The 14,030-nt window shown below is 72.7% G+C and overlaps 3 protein-coding genes across 7 annotated transcripts; 2 read left to right on the top strand and 1 right to left on the bottom strand.

The window, feature by feature from the left end:
- The first annotated feature begins 195 nt into the window (after positions 1-195).
- GRINA (glutamate ionotropic receptor NMDA type subunit associated protein 1) lies at positions 196-5,180 on the top strand. Of its 3 annotated transcripts, none has more exons than XM_080582313.1 (7): positions 196-314; positions 2,133-2,467; positions 2,999-3,111; positions 3,195-3,395; positions 3,813-3,941; positions 4,107-4,250; positions 4,430-5,180. In XM_080582313.1, the coding sequence occupies exons 2-7, from the start codon at positions 2,167-2,169 to the stop codon at positions 4,577-4,579; spliced, it is 1,038 nt and encodes a 345-aa protein (XP_080438439.1). In that variant the 5' UTR covers positions 196-314; positions 2,133-2,166; the 3' UTR covers positions 4,580-5,180. The 3 variants fall into 3 exon arrangements, with proteins under 3 accessions (XP_080438439.1, XP_080438441.1, XP_080438440.1); XM_080582315.1 differs by having other exon boundaries at positions 279-314; positions 2,138-2,467; XM_080582314.1 differs by lacking the exon at positions 196-314 and adding an exon at positions 1,018-1,107.
- A 118-nt stretch (positions 5,181-5,298) lies between these two features.
- Positions 5,299-13,894, bottom strand: LOC308190677 (uncharacterized protein). Of its 3 annotated transcripts, XM_080582311.1 has the most exons (3): positions 12,178-12,306; positions 6,359-7,488; positions 5,299-6,271 (listed from the first exon to the last, which is right to left on the bottom strand). In XM_080582311.1, the coding sequence occupies exons 2-3, from the start codon at positions 7,460-7,462 to the stop codon at positions 5,714-5,716; spliced, it is 1,662 nt and encodes a 553-aa protein (XP_080438437.1). In that variant the 5' UTR covers positions 7,463-7,488; positions 12,178-12,306; the 3' UTR covers positions 5,299-5,713. The 3 variants fall into 3 exon arrangements, with proteins under 3 accessions (XP_080438437.1, XP_080438436.1, XP_080438435.1); XM_080582310.1 differs by lacking the exon at positions 12,178-12,306 and adding an exon at positions 13,132-13,894 and having other exon boundaries at positions 5,299-7,488; XM_080582309.1 differs by having other exon boundaries at positions 5,299-7,488.
- On the top strand, positions 8,303-12,181 carry SPATC1 (spermatogenesis and centriole associated 1; the record flags this gene model as incomplete). Its single annotated transcript, XM_080582392.1, has 4 exons — positions 8,303-8,543; positions 8,616-8,771; positions 9,218-9,978; positions 11,647-12,181. 4 exons carry the CDS (start codon positions 8,303-8,305, stop codon positions 11,977-11,979), a joined length of 1,491 nt encoding a protein of 496 aa, XP_080438518.1. The 3' UTR covers positions 11,980-12,181.
- Positions 13,895-14,030: the final 136 nt, after the last annotated feature.

Below are 14,030 nucleotides of genomic sequence, written 5' to 3'. Positions count from 1 at the left end.
CACCGCTCCGGGCCCGGCCCCGCCCCAGCACGGAACCGAAACCGAAACGGGACGGGGCGGGGGCGGGGCAGCGACCGGGCCCCGCCCATGGCCCCGCCCCCTGCAAGGCCCCGCCCCCTGCCGGGCCCCGCCCCCTGCAAGGCCCCGCCCCCTGCCGGCCCCCGCCCCTTGCCAGGCCCCGCCCCCTGCCAGGCCCCGCCCCCTGCCAGGCCCCGCCCCCTGCCGGGACCCGCCCCCTGCCGGGCCCCGCCCCCTGCCAGGCCCCGCCCCTCCCGGCGCGGCGCGGAGCGGAGCGGCGCTGCCTGCACGGCGCGGTGAGCGGGGGCGCGCGCGGCGGGGGCGCGCACCCCGGCCCGGGGCCGGGGGCTGGGGGCGGGCAGGGCGCCGGGCGGGGGGCGGGCGGGGGCCCCCACGCGTGTCCGCGGCCCCGGGCGGGGGGCGCAGAGCCCGGCACGGCCCGGCCCGGCCCCGCTGCGGCGGCGCTGCGGCGGCGCGGCCCCCCCCCCGGCGCTGCGGCACCGGAGAGCCCCGGCCCGCAGGGTCCCGCCCGGCCCCGCAGCCCCCGGGCCCCCGCAGCCCCCGGGATTAGCAGCGGCCGGGCCGTAAATAGGCCGCGGCGGGGAATTACGGGCGTTAGGGCAAAGCGGCTTATGGCCGGGCTGCGTGACACCCCCGTGACATGGCCCCCCCCCCCCGGGACATGTCCCCCCCCCCCGGGACATGCCACCCCCCCCGGGACATGCCACCCCCCCCGGGACATGCTACCCCCCCGTAACATGCCCCCCATGACATGCCCCCCGTAACATGCCACCCCCCGTGACATGCCCCCCGTGACATGCCACCCCCCCGTGACACGCCACCCCCGTGACGTGACACCCCCGCACCGCACCCCCCCGTACTTTCTGCTCCTTGTCCCCGCAGCAGGGCTCCCGGCTGTCCCCAGCAGCGTGGGCAGCCTGCCAGGGTGCGGGACGCAGCCCTATAGCAGGGGACGCTGGGGACGCTTCCCCTTCCCGGAACCCAGCAGGGTTTTCCCCGTCCTGGCCCGGGTGTGGGTCTCGCTCTCTGCCCCGTGGGGCAGAGCTGTGCTGTGGGGCTGCGTGGGGGGTAATACGGGGTGCCCCTGTGGGCTCCGTAGGGGGTGGTGTGGGGCATTGCTGTGGGGCTGTGTGGGGTGCTAGTGCAGCCGTGCCGTGGGGCTGTGTGGGGCCGTGCCGTGGGGCTCTGTAGGGTGTGATGTGGGGTGCTGCTGGGGCACGGCTATGGGGCTGTGTGGGGCTGTGCGGGGAGCGATGTGGGGCGTCAGCGTGGCCTTGCTGTGGGGCAGTGCGGGGGGCGGTGTGGGGGGCCAGTTCAGCCCGCTGTGGGGCTGTGTGTGGGGTGCTATGGGGCTGTGTGTGGGGCTGTGTGGAGCTGTGTGTGGGGTGCTGTGGGGCTGTGCTGGGCGCTGTGGGGCCGTGTGGGGGGTTGTGTGGGGGTTTGTGGGGCGCTATGGGGGCGTGTTGGGCGCTATGGGGCCATATGTGGGGCTGTGTGGGGCTGTGGGGCGCTATGGGGGCATGTTGGGTGCTATGGGGCCATATGTGGGGCTGTGTGGGGCTGTGGGGTGCTATGGGGCCGTGTGAGGGGCTGTGTGGGGGGCTGTGGGGCACTGTGGGGCCGTGTTGGGTGCTATGGGGCTGTGTGTGGGGCCGTGTTGGGCGCCATGGGGCCGTGTGGGGGGCTGTGGGGCGCTATGGGGCCGTGTTGGGCACTGTGGGGCCGGGGGGGGCTCTATGGGGCCGCGTGGGGGGCTGTGGGGCGCTATGGGGCCGTGCAGACCCCGAGGCAGGCCGCAGCCGCGGACGTCCCAGGCCCTGCGGGGGTGGCGCAGGCGCGGGTCGGAGCCAGGCCTGAGCCGGGCCGCGCGGTGCCCGCGGGCGGCGGGGGCCGGACCCGGGCCATGGCGGGGGGGGCCGGCGGCGGCGGTGGCCTCACCGGGGCCGGGCCGGGGCGGGGGGGGGGGGGGAGCTGCGTCGCCATGGCAACGTCCCCGCCGCCGGGCCGCCATCTTGTGCGGCGGGGCCGGGGCTGCCCCGGGCGATGTCCGCCGGGCCTCACCGGGGCTCTGCCCCCCGTTCTCCCCCCCGCAGCGCAGCGGCGGCCCCGAGCCCCAGCCGGGCGAAGATGTCCCACGAGAAGAGCTTCCTGGTGACGGCCGACGGCTTCCCGGGCCCGCAGCCCCCGGCCCCCGCGCCCTACGGGCAGCCGCCGTACCCCGCCGGGCCCTACCCGCCGCCCCCGTTCGCCCCCGCGCCCTACGGGCAGCCCGGCTTCGCGCCGGGGCCGGGGCCGTACCCCGCCGGGCCCTACCCGCCCGCCCCGTACCCCGCCGGGCCGTACCCCCCCGCCGGGCCCTACCCGCAGGGCCCCTACGCCCAGCCGCCATACGCCCAGCCGCAGCCCATGGTGCCCGGGGACCAGGACTGTAAGTGGGGGGCGCGGAGCCCCCCGGGCAGGGGGTGGGCACGGGAAGATGGCACCCGGGCTCTGGGAGGGGGGGGCACAGCAGGGCCGGGACCCCCAGCGCCCCAGGAGAGGAGGGGCCCCCCTTTGGCCAGCTATGGGGGGAGTGTACTCAGTCCCCCCCGGCCATGGGGGGGGGCACAGCGGTGTGGGGGCACTCCCAGCACCCCAGGAGAGGAGGGATCCCCCCTTTGGCCGGCCGTGGGGGGAGCAGAGCTCAGCCCCCCAGGCTGTGGGAGGGGGGCACAGCAGGGCCAGGACCTCCAGCACCCCAAGGCGAGGAGGGATCCCCCCTTTGGCCGGCCGTGGGGGGAGCAGAGCTCGCCCCCCCAGCCCCGCCACCCCTCTTCTCTCCCCCACCGCCGCCAGGCGCCGCGCGGCCGCACCGCGTGCCGTGGGGACCGGGCGTCCGGGTGGGTGGGCGGCCGCCCCCGGGGGCTGGCAGCGCTGCGGGCCCCGCGCCCCTCGCTCACTGCCCGCCCCCTCCCCGCAGCCCCGCTGCACAGCACCTACCACGAGGACGGGCCGCCCTCCTACTACGACAACCAGGACTTCCCCTCGGCGCACTGGGACGACAAGAGCATCCGGCAGGCCTTCATCCGCAAGGTGGGGGCGCGGGGGCCGGCGCCCAGCGCTGCCGGCGGGGCCGGGGCTCGGGCGTGCCGTGGTGACCCGTGCCGTTCCCGCAGGTGTTCCTGGTGCTCACCCTGCAGCTCACCGTCACCTTCGCCTTCGTGGCGGTGTTCACCTTCGTGAAGGGCGTGAAGGGCTTCGTGCAGCGCAATGTCTGGACCTACTACATCTCCTACGCCGTCTTCTTCATCTCGCTCATCGTGCTCAGCTGCTGCGGGGACTTCCGCCGCAAGCACCCCTGGAACCTGGTCGCACTGGTGAGCGCCTGCCCGCCCTGCCTGGCCCCACGGCTCGTGAAGCGTGGGGCTGAGAGGAGCCCGTGGGGCTGAGAGCAGCTCGTGGGGCTGAGAGAGAGGAGCCCATGGGGCTGAGAGCAGCTTGTGGGGCTCAGAGAGAGGAGCTTGTGGGGCAGGGAGCAGCTCGCTGGTGCCTCGAGGCTTCCCCAACATCCTGGGAAAGTGCGGGGCCCTGCAGCCTGCCTGCTGCGGGGAAGAGACCGTCCTGGAGTGGGGCTCATCCGGCGTGGTCTGGGCAGTGGGGGGGTCTGTCTGTCCCAACGCAGCAGAGCCCAGTGCATGCAGCACCTTCTCAGGGGGATGAGCAACCAGAGCACGTGGCGGGGGGCAGGCGGGGCTGGCTGGGCCCGGCTGATGCGCTGTTTGTCCCCCCCCAAGTCCATCCTGACCGTCAGCCTGTCCTACATGGTGGGGATGATCGCCAGCTTCTACAACACTGACGCTGTCATCATGGCCGTGGGCATCACGGTCGTCGTCTGCTTCACGGTCGTCATCTTCTCCCTGCAGGTGCGCGCTGGGGGTGGCGGCGGGCGGGCGGCCCCCGGCTCCCTGTGGGGCTGGGGCCGTGCTGGGGGGGCCGTGCCGGGCCGGGTGGGCTCGGGGCAGAGGAGACTCGGGGACCCCCTGCTCTCCTCCCCCCGTGCGGCCGGCTGACCCCGCGCTGTCCCGCAGACCAAGTACGACTTCACCTCCTGCCGGGGCGTGCTCATCATCTGCCTCGTCGTGCTCATCCTCTTCTCGATCCTCTGCATCTTCATCCGGAACCGCATCATGGACATCATCTACGCTTCCCTGGGGGCCCTGCTCTTCACCTGTGTAAGTGCTGGCGTGCTGGGGAGGGAGCCCACAGCCTCCCTGGGAGCGGGGGCGCCAAAAAGAGGGTTCGAAGCGGCCATTCCCTGGGGGCCGAGCCGTCGGCAGGATCCCCGTGGCAGCGAGGGGGTGACCCGCTCGTGGGGCGCTGCCTCCACCCCGTGCCTGCCCGTCTCTCGCAGTTCCTGGCGGTGGACACGCAGATGATCCTGGGCAACAAGCAGCTGGCGCTCAGCCCCGAGGAGTACATCTTCGCCGCCCTCAACCTCTACACAGACATTATCAACATCTTCCTCTACATCCTGGCCATCATCGGCAGGGCCAAGGAGTAGCGTCCCCAGCGCCGCAGGTAGCCGTGCCCTGCGGTGCGCGGCGCCCTCCCCTCGCCCCAGCACGTTCCCTTCGGTGTTCTCATCGCCCCCCCTTGTCCGTTCTCCTCTTCGAGTCTCTCTGCCCCCTGCCACCTCCCTGCCCGCGGCCAGGAGCTGCCGGGGGGGCGCAGGGTGCCCGGCACCGCGGGTGGCAGCCTGGGCCCCGTGCCGGGCGCGCCGTCCCCCCCTCAGCCCCCGCTTCCTCCCACGCTGTGAATAAGGCGCCCCCCCCTCGCGCTGAATGACGATTGGAAGCACTTTCTCGCCCAGCCCGGGGTGGAGCTCGCCCCGTCCGTCCTTCCTCCCCGCACGCGTGCTCTGCCCTCGCCCCCTGCCCCTCCCCACGGCCGTGCAGGCCCGGGGGGAGCTCCCACACCCCCGGCTCAGGCAGGGCTGCGAGCAGGGTCCCGCCGGGCCAGGTGCCGCTTGCTGCCGGAGCGTCTCTGCGGGGCCCCCACCACCTCCGGCACCCCCAGCCCCTTCCGTGCGCGGCCAGAGGCTCCGTCCTCACCCCGTTCTGTGGCTCCGGTTCTGCCGTTAATAAAACTGTTTAGTTCACCTCTCCGGTGTCGTTGTTCCTTTCCTGACCCCCCCGACCCATCTGCACTCTGGGGTGCAGCCCGGGCCCCCAGCTCCTCCCTCCCACGCTGCTGCCCCCTCCCCACACTGCTGCCCCCTCCCCACGCTGCTGCCCCCTCCCCACGCTGCTGCCCCCTCCCCACGCTGCTGCCCCCTCCCCACGCTGCTGCCCACACACGCCCCACGAGTGCTGGGGGCTTGCCCGGCCCTGGGGGGCTCTCCGGGCCCCCAGCCGTGCGTGGGCTCCGGATGTCACCGTGGTGGAGAGCCTTGGAGCCAGAGGCTGAGGCTGAGCCCCCCCCGAGGTGGGAGGAGGAGACCCCTCCTCACCCTTAGCCCCTGGCTCGTTCCCCAGCCAGGGCGGCATGGGGGCGAGGGTGGGCACAGCCGTGTTTGGGGCGGGGGTCTCAGGGTGTCCCCCCCTGGCGGGCAGGGTACCAGTGCCCCCCCCCTCGCCCACGCCGCATCCGCCCCGCAGCGCACAGCCGTCGGGCTCAGCCGCCTCGGCCCCTTTATTCAGCGCTGGCTCCGTCCGCTCCGCTCGCCCTGGGCGCAGCCTGCGCCCTCCAGCCCCCCCCGGGCCTTGCAGCCGCAGCAGGGCTGAGCTGCCCCCCGTGCCCGGCTGCACTCGGGGGGCAGCGAGCCCCTGGCCCGGGGGTGCCCCCCGCAGCACCCCAGGGAGCAGGGCCCCCGGGGCTCCTGGGGGGAGGTTTCAAACATCGCCCCCCTGCGACAGAACGGGGGCCGCCGGTCGCGCTCGGCTTGGGCGGCGTCGCGCTGCGCCCGCAGCTCGAAGGTCTTGGCGATGAGCTGCACCGTGTTCATGGCGCCCGGGCGCTGCTGCGGGGGGGCCCAGGCCGCCGGGCCCTCCGGCTCCCCCCTGGGGTCCCTGCCCTGCGCCAGGGTCCCCGCTGGCTCCCGGTGCCGGTGGCGGCTCCGCTCCCCGTCCGGCTCCCGGCGCGGCTCCTCTGTGCTCCTGCCCCAGCTCCAGCGTGGGGGGCAGCTGCAGCCGCAGCCACGCAGGGGGCTGGTGCCCGGCTCCGCATGGCCGCAGCTCGGTGTCCTGGGGGGGCCCTGCAGCCAGAAGGCACAGAGCTGCTGGTGCTGCCACATGCCAAGCGTCCTGCCCGGCCGCAGCCGGCTCTGCGCCGCGACGCCTACCTGGTTGTCCGTGGGGGGCTCGCAGTGCGGGATCCTGCCCGCCCTGATCACGGTGGCGGCAGCTCCGTGGCAGATCCGCGACTCGGGGCTCAGCGTGGCGCAGGCGGCAGCGGTGCGCGTGGCCCAGCCGTGCGTGGGGCCGCCCACGGGGCCGCAGGTGGGCCGAGCGCCCGGTGCATCCCGCTGCCCGCCGGCACTGCCGCGGCACCGCTCCGGGGCGCCGGGCGGCTCGCCCTGCCTGCACAGCCACAGGCCGGGGCCGTGTGGCACCGGGTGCCCGGGCAGCCCCCAGCCGTGCCCGCACTCCCGGCACGGCGCAGCTCCGTTGTCCCGCTCCCAGGGGCAGGCGCTGCTCAGCACCTCCACGGTGGCGCAGCAGCCATGGAAGGCGTGCCAGGTGGGCCCGCGGCGCAGCGCCTCGCCGCCCTGCCCGCGGCACCCGCTGCCGTGGCTCCCCCAGGGCGGGCCGTGGCGCGGCTCGGGCCGGGCGCTGTGGCGGGGTGCTCCCCCGCCGCCCCCCTCCGGCCCGGCCGCCAGCGCCTGGCCCGGGCTCTCGCCGTGGCCCTGGAAGCGCGCCTTGGCCCGCTGGAAGCGGCGGTTGTGGTGGCGCAGCCTCTCCAGGGAGGCGGTGGGGGCCACGGGGCCTGGCCGGTTGTTCTCCTCGGGGACGTCCTCGCGCACCGGGGGGACCTCGGCGGCCGCTGCCGGGACCTGCTGGCTCAGGAACTCCTCCAGCATCTGGGCGGCCAGGCTGGTGGTGATGAAGGAGCGGTCGATGGCGGGGCCCGGCCCTGACGGCCCCGGGCTGAGCTTGCAGGAGGCCGCCAGCATGGTGCCCAGCGCCTCCTCCGTGCCCGGCTTCAGGCTGGCGCTGCCGGCAGGCGAGGAGGCGTCAGCAGAGCCCCCGGAGCCCCCCAGGCTCTCGGCAGAGCGTGTGGATGCGCTGGGGCTGCCGGGACGCTTGGCGGGGCCGGGGCAGGGCAGGGGGCTGCTGGCGCAGCCCCCCTGGGCGTCACAGCAGCAGGAGGGGCTCCCACAGGCGGCGGGTGGCCGCGCATCTGGCTCCGGCACGCTGCTGCCTGCACAGCGGCTGCAGCACTTCATGGCAGGCTGGCGATGGGGGGGTCCTCCTGCGGGGCGGGGGGAAAGCAGGTGGAGAGGGGTCGGCCTCGCTGCGCCGGCCTCAGGCACGGCTGGGATGCGGCACCCGCAGCCACCGCACCGTGCCAGGCACTGCCCACCTCGTGCAGCACAAGGGGACTGCGGGGCGGCGGGTGTAGCTCCTCCCAGCCATAACCATAACCACAAGCACAACCATAACCACAAATATAACCACAGCCACAACCACACACATAACCGTAACCGTAACCACAGCCATAACAACAACTGTAGCCAAAGCCATAACCACAGCCACAACCACAACCATAACCACAGCCATAGCCACAACCATAACCATAAAACCATAACAACAACCACAACCATAGCTACAGCCACAGCCACAAACATAACCACAACCACAACCACAACCGCAACTGTAACCGTAACCATAACCATAACCATAACCATAACTGTATCCACAACCACAACCACAGCCACAGCCACAACCACAAAACCACAACCATGACCCTCCCCATGTTCCCCACGCCTGCCGCCCCCAGCCCCCAGCACCCCCGCGCCCCGTGGGTGCCACCTGTGCCCTCCTCGCAGGGGCTGTGCGGGTGCCTGCCAGGACCAAGCACCATGGTGCTGGGGGGGGGGTGGGTCACGTGCCGGGGGGGGTCCTCTGTGACATCCCCCTCGGAACCACACGTGCCCCGGGATGGAGACGCCCCGGCAGCTGCTGGCACCAGCATCCCGCCCCTGACCACCACCGAGGGGCTTCCCATGCCCGGCGGGAGCAGCCCCCCGGCCCCCGCACCCAGCGGGGGGCCGGGGCAGGGGGCCATGCAGCCGCTCCCCGCCATCCGCCCCTCGCGCGCCGGGCTGTCCGTCTTCGCCTGCTACGACCAGCTGCGGCACGAGATCCAGGCGCTGCTGGCAGAGAACGAGGAGCTGGCTCGCATGGTGAACCTCATCAAGGAGCACCAGCAGCTGCGGCACATCCTGCGCGGCCACCCCGGCGTGCAGCCCCTGCTCGTCTCCACGCCCCGCGACAGCCCCGGAGACCCCGCCGGCGGCACCGCAGGTCAGGGGCGGCGGGCACCGCGGCGAGCCGGCTGCGGGGGGACAGGGGCTTAACGCCTGCCCCCTCCCGCAGCGAGCGCAGCGTGGGACAGGGAATCGGCGCAGAACCAAAGCGTCCCGCTGTCGCCCATGTGGTTCAACCTGCAGCCGCAGAGCATCGCGTCTGAGACGTCCCTGCCCGGCACGGAGATCGGCACCGTCCTGTTCTCGCCCATCACCGGGAACAAGAGTAACCGCAGGGCCTGGGGCACGTGCGTGCGGCCGTGTGCGGGACCCGCGGCCGGACCCTTCCCCCGTGGGCACCCCCAGCCAGGGCTCCCTGCGCCACCCCTGCCCCGCAGCCCCCGTGCTGTGCCCACCCTTGGGGGCATCTCGCACCACCCACAGCCCCAGAGTCCCCAGGTGGAGGCAGCAGCTCCGTGACCCCGTCCCTGTCCCCTCACCACGGCCCCACGTGTGCCCCCACTTGCAGGAAGGGGACGGGAGGTGCCGGGGGCACAGGGCACAGGGCTGGCGGCTGCAGGGACCGAGACCACCGTGCCTGTCTCTGCAGCCATGCCAGTGAATATGTACGGCAACCCTTCCGTGGGGGGCAACTACCTGCGGCTCTCCTGCCCCCCCGAATTGCACGGCAACTTCAGCCTGCCCCTGGAGCGCCAGCCGCCCCCTGAGCAGCCCCCAGACCCAGGGAAGCCAGAGCAGAGGAGCCCCAGCGTGCAGCAGCCGGACCTGCAGAGCCCCGGCCCCCCCGTGACCCCGATCCCGGTGACCCCGATCCCGGTGACCCCCGCCCCGGTGCCGCCGGAGCCGCTGTCCCCGGAGCAGCAGCAGAAGCCGCTGGACCTGCGGCTCCCCGACGTCCGGCGCAAGGAGCCCTCGCGGAAGTCGCCCAGAGCCGCCGAGCGCCCGCCCGCCACCCTGCAGACACCGCATGGCGCCGGCCTGCGAGGTACGGCCGGGGGCCGGGGGCCGGAGCGCGCTGTGTCACTCCCCAGGGTCCCTGCTGCCCCCCAGACAGAGCTGCTCCCACCACCCCTGGCTCCCGCCAGCCCCAGTGCTCCCAGTACGGAGCTGGCCCAGCTGTGCGGGTGGGATCACCTTTGGGTGGGATCAGTGGGTGGGGGCTCCCCCCCGTACCCAACCTATCAGACCCCTGCAAGTCCCCTCAAATCCCCTCTCCATGGGGAAATCCCGCCTGTGAGCAGCCCCAAGCCCCCGCGACCCCAGAAGCAGCCCCACGGCTGGGAAGGGGGTCCTGGGGTGAGGGGCTGTGGGGGCAGCACCTGCCCCCCGCCCCCGCAGATGCCCGGCACTGGGAGCGCCTGGTGGGGGAGATCGCCTTCCAGCTGGACCGCCGCATCCTCACCAACATCTTCCCCGACCGGCCCCGGCTCTACGGCTTCACCGTCAGCAACATCCCTGAGAAGATCATGGCGGTGGGGGAGGGACGGGGTGTGGGGGATGGAGGGGATGTGATGGGGTGGGATGGGGTGGGATGGGGATGGGGATGGGGATGGGGATGGGATGGGGATGGGGATGGGGATGGGATGGGGATGGGGATGGGGATGGGGATGGGGATGGGGATGGGGATGGGGATGGGATGGGGATGGGGATGGGGATGGGATGGGGTGGGATGGGGATGGGATGGGGATGGGGATGGGGATGGGGATGGGATGGGATGGGATGGGATGGGATGGGATGGGATGGGATGGGATGGGATGGGATGGGGATGGGGATGGGGATGGGGATGGGATGGGGATGGGGATGGGGATGGGATGGGATGGGATGGGATGGGATGGGATAGGATGGGGATGGGATGGGATGGGATGGGATGGGGATGGGATGGGGATGGGGATGGGATGGGATGGGATGGGATGGGATGGGATGGGATGGGATGGGGATGGGGATGGGATGGGATGGGGATGGGATGGGGATGGGATGGGGATGGGATGGGATGGGATGGGATGGGGTTGGGATGGGGATGGGGATGGGGATGGGATGGGTTGGGGATGGGGATGGGGATGGGGATGAGATGGGGATGGGGATGGGGATGGGGATGGGGATGGGGATGGGATGGGGATGGGGATGGGATGGGGATGGGGATGGGGATGGGGATGGGATGGGGATGGGATGGGATGGGGATGGGGATGGGGATGGGGATGGGATGGGGATGGGGATGGGGATGGGGATGGGATGGGATGGGGATGGGGATGGGGATGGGAATGGGAGGGAATGGGGATGGGATGGGGATGGGATGGGATGGGGATGGGGATGGGATGGGATGGGATGGGGATGGGATGGGGATGGGGATGGGGATGGGGATGGGGATGGGATGGGGATGGGGATGGGATGGGGTGGGATGGGGTGGGATGGGGATGGGATGGGGATGGGGATGGGATGGGATGGGGATGGGGATGGGGATGGGGATGGGGATGGGGATGGGGATGGGGATGGGGATGGGGATGGGGATGGGATGGGGTGGGATGGGGTGGGATGGGGATGGGATGGGGATGGGGATGGGATGGGATGGGGATGGGGATGGGATGGGGTGGGATGGGGTGGGATGGGGATGGGGATGGGATGGGATGGGATGGGGATGGGGATGGGGATGGGATGGGGATGGGATGGGGTGGGATGGGGTGGGATGGGGATGGGGATGGGGATGGGGATGGGATGGGGATGGGATGGGGTGGGATGGGATGGGGATGGGTTGGGGATGGGGATGGGGATGGGGATGGGATGGGGATGGGGATGGGGATGGGGATGGGGATGGGGATGGGGATGGGGATGGGGATGGGGATGGGATGGGGTGGGATGGGGTGGGATGGGGATGGGATGGGGATGGGGATGGGATGGGATGGGGATGGGGATGGGATGGGGTGGGATGGGGTGGGATGGGGATGGGGATGGGATGGGATGGGATGGGGATGGGGATGGGGATGGGATGGGGATGGGATGGGGTGGGATGGGATGGGGATGGGTTGGGGATGGGATGGGGTGGGATGGGGTAGGATGGGGTGGGATGGGATGGTCTCCATGCAGCCCCTGGGCACTCAGTGTCCCAGCCCCACACGTGCTGACCCTCCCCACCTCTCCCCCCGCAGTCCATCTTCAGCGGCTCGCTGGGTGCCTTTGACGAGCAGTACTGTGCCGCCATGGCGCGGCGCTACGTCACCCTCATGACGCGCCTGAGGGCGCTGGGCTACAAGCCCGAGGTGCACCCGGCGCTGGCCGAGTCCCTGGTCAACACCTTCGGCATCCTGCGGGAACTGCCCGAGGCGGCCGGCTCCGACGCCCGCGCCACCCCCAGCCCCAGCCACCTGCGCCGGGTGGTGGCCGAGACGGTGCCGCCGGTGGTGCGGGCGGACGCGCTGGTGCTGCTGGAGTGCCTGCAGGAGCTGGCGCGCGAGGACGGGAAGCCGCTCTTCCTCAGCTGAGCCCCCCGCAGCCATTAAAGCTCCCCCCAACTCGCTGGGCACCGGTGTGGCAGCGATATAACGATAACGCGGTGCCGGCGCGCTCATGCTCCGCTGACCCCACTGGTGGCACCCTCACAACCCCTCAGCCTGGGGGCACACGGACCCCAGATACCTGTGGGGGGGCACAGCCGTGCAATGCCCCCCTCACACACACACCTTTGTGTCAGCACGTGCAGCAGGGGGCGTGCGAGGCGTGAAGCGACGTCCATGGCCGTGGGCACACGCGTGTCCGGGCACTGCTGGCCCACGGAGCAGCCGGCTCTGGGGTCGTGAATGCCCCCCCGTGATGTGCATGACCCGGGGGGCGCCCCCGGCTGGCTCCTGCAGCGGCGCCGTGGCCCAGGCAGCCGGCTGGGGGGCTGGGGGTGGCAGTGTGGGGTGCAGGCAGGGTGCAGGCAGGGGTGCCGGGGGCAGCAGCAGTGCCGGGGGCAGCGGTGCAGGCAGGGTGCCGGCAGGCAGGGTGCCGGCAGTGGGGCTGCGGCCATGCCGGGGGGAGCAGCTCGTGCCTGGGGGCTGCTGTCCTTTCACTTTCACTTCTGCACGGCGGCAGCGGCTCTGACACGGATGTGAGAGCCGGGGCAGCCGCCGCCGGTGGGAATGGTCTGGGACACCTGTGGCACGATGGCACGGGGGGGGAAGAGGGGACAAGGTGCCCGCCCCCTGCCCCCCCAGCGTTCCCTGTCCCCACTGCCCCGGCCTTGCCTGGGGCCTCGCCCCAGCCCCGCGGCTCCCCTGGGGCACGCAGGGCTTGGCCGGGACCGCGGTGATGTTGACGTTGGGCGTGCAGGGCAGTGCCGGGGTGCCAGGGGCCCTATGCACAGTGGGGGTGCACAGCAGTGCACAGGCCCCACGGCTCCCCAGTCCCCCCCCTGAGTCCCCCAGCACCCCCCAGCACCCCCCAGCTGTGCCAGGGGAGAGGGGCTGCACACGGAGCTGCGGGTGTGGGTGACCTGGGGGCTGGGGGCAGCACGTGCCGTGCCCCCCGCCCTCGCCGTGCCCCCCGCCCGGCCAGGGGCCCTGCTGCCGCCGTGGGAGCCGCTGACCGCAGCGGGAAGGGGAAGCAGCACAGGAAGCGGCGCTGCTCGAGCCAAAGCGCCCGAAATGCAGTACCTGAAGTGGGGCTGACGGCTGAACGGCCTGGGGAGAGGTGGGGAGCGCGGCGAGGGGACGGGGAGGGGACGGGGAGGGGACGGGGAGGGGACGGGAATTGGGACGGGGACAGGGACGGGGATGAGGACGGGACAGGGAGCAGGATGGGGACGGGGATGGGGACAGGGAGCGGGATGGGGATGGGGACAGGGAGCGGGGATGGGACGCAGGGTGAGGCCGTGGGACCCCCTCCCACAAGTGCAGGCTGGAGCCCCGGCACCGAGCCAAAAGGCGCCGCAGCTGCCGCTGCCCCAGTGGGCGCTCACCGTGACGCCGGTGCCCACCCCGTCGGCCATGATGGGGGGCCCAGGACAGGGACAGGGGCAGAAAGCTGGGGGTGGGGGGGCAGGGTGGGGGGATTTCCCACCCTGGGGGCAGCACTGGCCCCCGGTAATCAGTCGTTCCCCCACGTTGGTGGGACCTGGCCCCGTGTCCCTCCGCCCTCCCCCCCCCCCCACTTGTGCAACGGCTCCGAGGCTGCTGGGGGGTGGGGGGACACCCGTGGCCCCCCCAGTCCTGAGGGCAGCAGGAGGGCGATGGGCAGCCAGGATGGGGAGGGGGGCACAGATGGGTGGGGGCCGCCCCCTCCCCATGCAGAGGGGCAGGCACTGCTGCCTGCTGGGGGGGGGGGATTTGGGGGGGTCTGCAGGGCCCTGCTCTGCACCCCGTGTCTGCCCCCAGGGGACAAACTGGGGGGGGCTGCCCCTGCCCTTGGGGACAGGACTGCTCACGGTCCCCAAGGCGGAAACGGCCTCCTGCGGCCCCCCCGCCCCGCCCCGAGCCTTATCTCTCCTTCTTATCAGCACCGGGCGCCATCGCTCCCGGCGGTGCCGCCAGCCCAGGACGCAAGGGGTTACCAC

Source organism: Anser brachyrhynchus, assembly GCF_964034855.1.
Source record: "Anser brachyrhynchus genome assembly, chromosome: 2".
Taxonomy (NCBI): domain Eukaryota; kingdom Metazoa; phylum Chordata; class Aves; order Anseriformes; family Anatidae; genus Anser; species Anser brachyrhynchus.
Note: the sequence above shows the minus strand (reverse complement) of the source record. Positions and strands in the feature narration are given on the sequence as shown.

Coding starts and splice junctions, on each gene's coding strand:
- LOC308190677 (XM_080582310.1), bottom strand. CDS start 7,462: ATGAAGTGCTGCAGCCGCTGTGCAGGCAGCAGCGTGCCGGAGCCAGAT.
- GRINA (XM_080582313.1), top strand. CDS start 2,167: ATGTCCCACGAGAAGAGCTTCCTGGTGACGGCCGACGGCTTCCCGGGC. Junction 2,468..2,998: donor GGTGCCCGGGGACCAGGACT/GTAAGTGGGGGG, acceptor CCCTCCCCGCAG/CCCCGCTGCACAGCACCTAC. Junction 4,251..4,429: donor GGGCCCTGCTCTTCACCTGT/GTAAGTGCTGGC, acceptor CGTCTCTCGCAG/TTCCTGGCGGTGGACACGCA.